Here is an 8,824-nt window from a genome sequence, read left to right as displayed (position 1 = left end):
AAAAGTTTCATCCTGATAATCTCAAACCCAAATCGGAGAAATGTGTCTTCATAGGATACCCAAAGGAGACAGTTGGGTACACCTTCTATCACAGATCCGAAGGCAAGACATTCGTTGCTAAGAATGGATCCTTTCTAGAGAAGGAGTTTCTCTTGAAAGAAGTGGGTGGGAGGAAAGTAGAACTTGATGAGGTAACTGTACCTGCTCCCTTATTGGAAAGTAGTTCATCACAGAAATTTGTTCCTGTGACTCCTACACCAATTAGTGAGGAAGCTAATGATGATGATCATGTAACTTCAGATCAAGTTACTACCGAACCTCATAGGTCAACCAGAGTGAGATCCGCACCAGAGTGGTACGGTAATCCTGTTCTGGATGTCATGTTACTTGACCATGACGAACCTACGAACTATGAGGAAGCAATGATGAGCCCAGATTCTGCGAAATGGCTTGAGGCCATGAAATCTGAGATGGGATCCATGTATGAGAACAAAGTATGGACTTTGATTGACTTGCCCAATGAACGGTGAGTCATTAAGAATAAATGGATCTTCAAGAGGAAGACGGATGCTGATAGTAGTGTTACTATCTACAAAGCTCGAATTGTCGCAAAATGCTTTCGACAAGTTCAAGGTGTTGACTACGATGAGATTTTCTCACTCGTATCGATGCTTAAAAGTCTGTCCGAATCATGTTAGCAGTTGCCGCATTTTATGAAATCTGGCAAATGGATGTCAAAACTGTATTCCTTCAAGGATTTCTTAAAAGAAGAGTTGTATATGATGCAACCAGAAGGTTTTGTCGATCCTAAAGGTGCTAAAAAAGTGAGAAAGCTCCATCGATCCATCTATGGACTGGTGCAAGCATCTCAGAGTTGGAATATATGCTTTGATAAAGTGATCAAAGCATATGGTTTTATACAGACTTGCGGTGAAGCCTGTATTTACAAGAAAGTGAGTGGGAGCACTACAACATTTCTGATAAGTATATGTGAATGACATATTGTTGATCGGAAATAATATAGAATTTTCTGGAAAGCATAAAGGAGTGTTTGAAAAGAGTTTTTCAAAGAAAGACCTCAATGAAGCTGCTTACACATTGAGCATCAAGATCTATAGAGATAGATCAAGACGCTTGATAAGTTTTTTCAATGAGTACATACCTTGACAAGATTTTGAAATAGTTCAAAATGGAACAGTCAAAGAAAGAGTTCTTGCCTGTGTTACAAGCTGTGAAACTGAGTAAGACTCAAAGCCCGACCACGGCAGAAGATAGAAAGAGAATGAAAGTCATTCCCTATGCCTTGGCCATAGGTTCTATAAAATATGCCATGCTGGGTACCAGATCTATTGTATACCTTAGCATCTTTCTGGCAAGGGAGTACAATAGTGATCTAGGAGTATATCACTGGACATCGGTCAAAATTATCCTTAGAGGACTAAGGAAATATTTCTCGTTTATGGAGGTGATAAAAGAGTTCGTCGTAAAGAGTTACGTCGATGCAAGCTTTTTACATCGATCTAGATGACTCTAAGTCTCGATAGGATACATGTTGAAAGTGGGAGCAATTAGCTAGAGTAGCTCCGTGCAGAGCATTGTAGACATAGAAATTTGCGAAATACATACGGATCTGAATGTTGCAGACCCGTAGGCTGAACTTTTCTCACAAGCAAAACATGATCACTCTTTGGGTGTTAATCACATAGTGATGTGAACTAGATTATTAACTCTAGTAAACCCTTTGGGTATTAGTCACATGGAGATGTGAACTAATCACATAAAGATGTGAACTAGATTATTGACTCTAGTGCAAGTGGGAGACTGAAGGAAATATGCCCTAGAGGCAATAATAAAGTTGTTATTTATATTTCCTTATATCATGATAAATGTTTATTATTCGTGCTAGAATTGTATTAGCCGGAAACTCAGTACATGTGTGAATACATAGACAAATAGAGTGTCACTAGTATGCCTCTACTTGACTAGCTCATTGAATGAAAGATGGTTAAGTTTCCTAGCCATAGACATGAGTTGTCATTTGATTAACGGGATCACATCATTAGAGAATGATGTGATTGACTTGACCCATTCCGTTAGCTTAGCACGATGATCGTTTAGTTTGTTGCTACTGCTTTCTTCATGACTTATACATGTTCCTCTGACTATGAGATTATGCAACTCCCGAATACCGGAGGAACACTTTGTGTGCTACCAAACGTCACAACGTAACTGGGTGATTATAAAGGTGCTCTACAGGTGTCTCCAATGGTACTTGTTGAGTTGGCATAGATCAAGATTAGGATTTGTCACTCCGATTGTCGAAGAAGTATCTCTGGGCCCTCTCGGTAATGCACATCACTATAAGCCTTGCAAGCAATGTGACTAATGAGTTAGTTGCGGGATGATGCATTACGGAACGAGTAAAGAGACTTGCTGGTAACGAGATTGAACTAGGTATTGAGATACCGACGATCGAATCTCGGGCAAGTAACATACCGGTGACAAAGGGAACAACGTATACCGTTATGCGGTTTGACCGATAAAGATCTTCGCAGAATATGTAGGAGTCAATATGAGCATCCAGGTTCCGCTATTGTTTATTGATCGGAGATGAGTCTCGGTCATGTCTACATAGTTCACGAACCCGTAGGGTCCGCACGCTTAACGTTCGGTGACTATCGGTATTATGAGTTTATGTGTTTTGATGTACCGAAGGTTGTTCGGGGTCCCGGATGAGATCATGGACATGACGAGGAGTCTCGAAATGTTCGAGACGCAAAGATCGATATATTGGAAGGCTATATTCGGACATCGGAAAGGTTCTGAGTGGTTAAGGTATTTATCAGAGTACCGGAGAGTTACGGGAATTCGCTGGGGAGTATATGGGCCTTATTGGGCTTTAGGGGAAAGAGAAAGGGGAGGCTGCGCTCCCCCCCCCCAAGGCCTAGTTTGAATTGGACTAGGGGGAGGGGGGCGCCCCCTCCTTCCTTCTCTTCTCTTTTCCCTTTCCTTCTCTCCTACTCCTACTACATGGAAGGGGGGGATCCTACTCCCGGTGGGAGTAGGACTCCCCAGGGCGCGCCATAGTAGAGGGCCGGCCCTCCCCCTCCTCCACTCCTTTATATACGGGGGAGGGGGGCACCCCATGGACACATAAGTTGATCAGTTGATCTTCTAGCCGTGTGCGGTGCCCCCTCCATTATAATCCACCTCGGTTATATCGTAGCGGTGCTTCGGCGAAGCCCTGCATCGGTAGCATCATCATCACCGTCATCACGCCGTCGTGATGACGGAACTATCCCTCGAAGCTCTACTGGATCGGAGTTTGTGGGACGTCATCGAGCTGAACGTGTGCTGAACTCGGAGGTGCCGTACGTTTGGTACTTGGATCGGTCGGATCATGAAGACGTACGACTACATCAACCGCGTTCTCATAACGCTTCCACTTACGGTCTACGAGGGTACGTGGACGACACTCTCCCCTCTCGTTGCTATGCATCACCATGATCTTGCATGTGCGTAGGAATTTTTTTGAAATTACTGCGTTCCCCAACAGGCGTCTCACCTACGGAGCTCCAGCCGCCGACGGCGGCAGCAGCAACCAGTGATCCCTAACCGTAGCGGAGGCAATCAAGCTCCATCCAAGGAAGGGGAAGACAGCCATCCACCGGCCGAATGGTGTCAGAGGGAAGGGAGGGCAGCGACCAAGTGCCAGTCAGCGACAATGATAACAACAACTGAAGATTCTTAATCGTAGCAGTGGGGGACGGTCGTCGCCCGTCGAGGCGCTCCTCACCTCCTCCTGTCGATTTGGTTGCACGATTTGATTATCATCCATGGGTCGAAACGGTTGAGACCGTTCGGTCTATGTCCAGACCAAACCAAACCAGTCCAACAATAGGTTAAGCCTAAACCAAACTAAATTGATTTAGGGACTTAGCCCATTTCATCGAATCCAAAAGCAACCCAATACGAAAACTGACTTAAATTATGGTTTTAGTCTAAACCATTCCCAGGTTTACTTATGACTAACCCTGAACTAACTCTAGCCAAATAGATGTTTGGATAACAGGGTTAGATTGTAATAAATGCACTAGAAGAATTAGCTCCAATTAACATTTTTTGAGTGGAATAGTTTTTTTTAAGATGAATTAGATGCAACTAGCTCAAACTAATGTTTATATTTAGATATTTTAAGGCTATTTGAGCTCAAACTAGCTCAGACTGAAGCCCACGGATCCGGATACGCCGTGACACGGACTAAATACGATCGAAGATAAGGATAGATAAGAAAAGGGGACGACTGCTGCGCGGAAGAGATTACAACAAGCGAATGCGCCAGAATAATTTCCATACAGAACAGAATGGTGCGAGAAGGATTAACTATTTACAGCACCGACTGCAGATTTCTGCACACTCGAAGTCGAAGGGGGGAAATAGAGGAAGGCTGGACACGAGGCAAGCTTCCCAGTGCAACAATCGATCAAGCCACAGGCACATGCGCGGCCCTCCCCCTCTGCCCACTGGCCCGGCCGGCGGAGACGGCGCAGCTCCGGCTCCTGGCAAACGGCACGCCGGCGCCGGCGAGACCAAAGTCGCACGGCCCGTCCTCGTCGATCTTCGCCATGGCCACGCTCCGGCTCCTGGGCACCGCCGGCGGCCGCTCTGGGGCCGCCCGCCTCTCCGACGCGGCGCGCATGAGCTCCCGCAGGTCGCCGTCGCCGTCGTAGGACCGCGAGGAGGATGAGGGGGAGGCGGAGGCGGAGAAGCTGTGGTAGCCGGCGGCCCTGCTGCACGGCGCAGGGGCGGCGGCGAAGGACGGGTAGCCGAAGGAGGCGTCGGACGGGAATTGGCCCGCGCAGCTGGTGAGGCTCCGCACGTAGAGGTCGCGCGCGCGGCCCAGAGCCCGCCGCGGCGCGTGCCACAGCCAGCTTGCCAGCTTGCCGCCGCCGTTGCTGCCCATTCGGCTCATGCACCGCTGGTTAAGCCCGTCGCTTATTACACTGTTAATACTAGTAGCTTTCTTCTAATTCGAACAAGAGATGGACGGGGAGAAGAGAAGAGATGCAGCTCGCGATTCAGGGGGTTGCTTATATATAGAGAGAGAGGGAGAGAGCGAGCAAATGATCGGATTTGCAGATATATGGTCTTTATTTTGCTTTCTATGAGTACTACTAGTAGTACTACTATTCAACGCGATAATAATTGTACAAAATATAATACGAGTACTATATTTATTTCTTCTGTACCATTGTGAGAGACGAGCCCATAGGTGGGTGGCCGGTGATGACCGGGCACTTGACAGGTGCATGTCCCAAGTTGTGATGACTTGTTCACCTCCAGTTTGTCGATCAAATCAGAGCAAGGCTAGCCGGATGGAAGGGCAGGCTCATGTCCATTGCCGGTTGACGGGTCCTCGTCAGAGCCGTGCTGACTGCAATTCCAGCGTTTGCTATGACAGTGCTTCGCATGCCTAAGAAATTCTTCAAAGAAATTGACAAAGTCAGACGACGCTTCCTGTGGGCACAAAAGGATGAGCTATCCGGAGGCAAGTGTAAAGTAAATTGAAGTAAGGTATGCACACCTTTGGATAAACAAGGACTTGGCATCCTCAACCTCAAGTGCTTTGGCCGGGCCCTGCGGCAACGATGGCTATGGCACACCTGGAAACACCCGGACAAGCCATGGGTGAGCATGGAGGTACCGTGCACTGCCTCCGATCGGATGTTCTTCAGCGCGGCCACCTCAGTCATGCTTGGCAACGGACAGACGGCCAGGTTTTGGACCTGCTCCTGGTACCAGGCCGGCGTGCTGCATCTCCTCTTCCCAGACCTATATAAACACTCCAGGAGGAAGAACAGATCGGTTGCTGATGCCATACGCGATGATCGATGGATCCTGGACCTATCGCACGGGTAGACAGATCAGATATTCCATGACTGCGTCGCCCTGGCAAGACTGTTGCGACTGCTGCCTGTAAACCTCAGTTCAGACACGAGCGACGAGATCCGATGGAACTTGGAGGCCACCGGCTGCTACACTGCTGCTTCGGCGTATCGGGCGCAATTCCAAGCGAACACCACCTCCACATATCCACAGATCATCTGGAAGGCTTGGGCGCCCGGGAAACTGAAGATCTTCTTCTGGCTGTTGCTGCTGAATAGGCTCTGGTGCAACGATCGACTGCAGCGAAGAGGGTGGCCCAACACATATTTCTGTCAGTTCTGTTTCAGGAACCTTGAGACGGCCGACCACATCTTCTGGTCCTGCCCTTTCACCATCACAATTTGGAACAACCTCTCGGTTTGGAAGGGCTGTGAAGCACTGAATGCCCAATCCGATCATCTAGCCCAAAGCAGCACCGATTGGATCACAAGCATTGTCGACGGTACAAAACCGGAGTTCAGAAAGGGCATAAAGTCGCTCATGATGCTTGCAATTTGGGAAATTTGGAGGCACCGGATCAACTGCACTTTCAGGAACAAAGTGGCATCTGCTAGAGAAATTTTGCAGGCCATCAGGCGAGGCATTGATCTATGGAGGTAGGCTGGTGCAACATGCCTGTTGCACCCATTCACGCTGCCACCAGAAGGGATAGGCTGATTAACCTGCTATCTTATTTTCCCCTTTGATGTTCCCCTTGTTTTTTCCTTTAATCCTTTTGGTCTTCTGATCATCCCCATGTATTTCTATTTTACCCACTGCTCCCTGCTATGATCAACATGAAAAGCCAGCTATGCTGGATCTTTAAAAAAAAAGTTATGATTGCAGGGTAGAGTTAGACACACGCGACGCGTGTACTCCTACATTGCATCAGAGATGCGTGTGGATCCACGTGAGTGCGGCTCCAAGAATTGATGACAATCGTATGAAGAACATGTCATTGACGTTGTGTAGATACCTCACGAATTTTGTGGATTTGATTCCTACTGGGCTCGGTCCAAATGAAAGTTGCTATACGAACTGGATCGCTCCGATGAGCATCCCCTGTCAATATCGACGGGATTCGGACCGCGCACTCTCACCTGATCCAAACTTTCTTTGTGCCCTACTGGATGTCTCAACCTAGCTAGCCAAACCATAGTCACATCACATCACATCTCCCTCTGTTTTATAAACCACAACATCACATCCAACCTGGGACTACAGAAAGATGCAAATGGCGCCACCATTGGCATCAGCTATTTTCATCAACTCATAAGAAGCATCAGATGCCTTTTTTTTTAGTTATTATACTGAAGGGGAAGCAAGCATGGGCTGATGTATATGCGACCCTCCAGTTCTTGATTATGAAACACAACACTCGGAACGGATTGTCTCTTACTACTACTTCAGGGTTACTGACATAGAAATTAACTAATATATGCTGGTGTTAGTTTTGCAGAGATCAATGGTCTCACCTGTGCACGGTCCATGGCTGACTTTTGGGAGGAGCAAGCAATCAAAGCTTGCCAGCCTTGCGATTTCATGAACGCGTGGTGGTATGAATTGCGTGGGGACGTAAAATTAAGGGTGCCATATGTACTGCTGATAATAATAGATATAGAGCCTGTTCGGAAATGGTCTGGCTCCTCAGAATCCTCGACTCCGGCTCCTGCTCCCGAAATGCTGCTCCTCGTAAAAAATAGCCCTGGAAAAAAAACTGTTCGACAGACAGCTCAGCTCCTTGATTCACTCGTGGCGGGTGGAGGAAACAGAAACGAGCGAGTTGTGTGGCCACTCTGGACCGTTTTCCACTTGGCGGTGGCAGTTCCTTTGTAAATTTTATCAACTCCATGATATTGAAGATCTGAGATCTGAGAATTAGCCGCTCCACAAAACTGCATAGCAGCCCGCTTCACTCCGCGTTTTCAGCTCCGTGGAGCTCGAGCGTTCGGCGCCGCTCCACCAACTCTGGGAGTGGAGTTGAGGAGCAGAGAGAAACCGAACACACCCATAGTGATAGATTTTAGTTGTAGTACTCCCGAAAGTACCTTTCTGCTCCGGAGCTCAAATGAGCTCGGTGAGCAGTAAAAAATCGAAACAAATTTAAAAGAATCAAAAAAAAATTGGAAGAAACATTGACAAAAGTTTTAAGTGCTTGCAAAAATCTGTCATGGAATCACATTCCTGTAAGGCATGGCAAAAAAAAAACAAATTCATTGCTCCAAAATGCTTTTGAAAGTAGCATTCTTAGAGTACCGGTTTTTTTCGCCACACCTTCTAGAAATGTGATTTCAAGACGATTTTTTGCAAGCATTTAAAACTTTTGTCAATTTTTCACCCAAATTTTTTTGGAATTTTTTTAATTTGTTTCGATTTTACTGTTCACCCGAGCTCATTTGAGCTCGGACGCAGAAACTCTGCGTCCGGTACTCCCTCCGTTTTTATTTACTCAGTGTATTAGTTTTGATCAAAGTCAAGCTTTGTAAATTTTGACAAAGTTTATAAACAAAAATATTAAAATATACAATGACAAATCAATACCATTACTTTCATTATTGAATGTACTTTCACATCGTATAGATTTGATATGGTAAATGTTTTTATATTTTTTCTATAAACTAGATCAAACTTTACGAAGTTTAACTTCAGTCAAATCTAATATGCAGAGTAAATAAATTCAGGATTGTGATATATAGAGAACATTTCAATTTTAGAGATAGAGATGAGTGCCTCTCATCATTCATCCACTAGAGTAAAAACTGATCCCATCTATATTTTTCTCATTTTAAAGTTTTTAATGTTTGTTGCTTAAACCGTCGGTCTGATTTAAAATCCATTTTTGCCATTAAATCTGTCACGGCGAGACATTCGAAACTAGATCCCACATTGATATGTTTGG

The 8,824-nt window shown here is 46.0% G+C and overlaps 1 protein-coding gene across 1 annotated transcript; it reads right to left on the bottom strand.

The window, feature by feature from the left end:
* Positions 1-4,265: 4,265 nt before the first annotated feature.
* LOC125541571 (uncharacterized) lies at positions 4,266-5,099 on the bottom strand. The gene has a single exon (XM_048704943.2). It carries the CDS (start codon positions 4,970-4,972, stop codon positions 4,484-4,486), a length of 489 nt encoding a protein of 162 aa, XP_048560900.1. The 5' UTR covers positions 4,973-5,099; the 3' UTR covers positions 4,266-4,483.
* Positions 5,100-8,824: the final 3,725 nt, after the last annotated feature.

This window comes from Triticum urartu, chromosome 2A, assembly GCF_056163025.1.
Source record: "Triticum urartu cultivar PI428250 chromosome 2A, HENAU_Tu73, whole genome shotgun sequence".
Lineage (NCBI taxonomy): Eukaryota > Viridiplantae > Streptophyta > Magnoliopsida > Poales > Poaceae > Triticum > Triticum urartu.
This window is presented reverse-complemented; position numbering and strand designations above follow the sequence as displayed.

Coding starts and splice junctions, on each gene's coding strand:
- LOC125541571 (XM_048704943.2), bottom strand. CDS start 4,972: ATGAGCCGAATGGGCAGCAACGGCGGCGGCAAGCTGGCAAGCTGGCTG.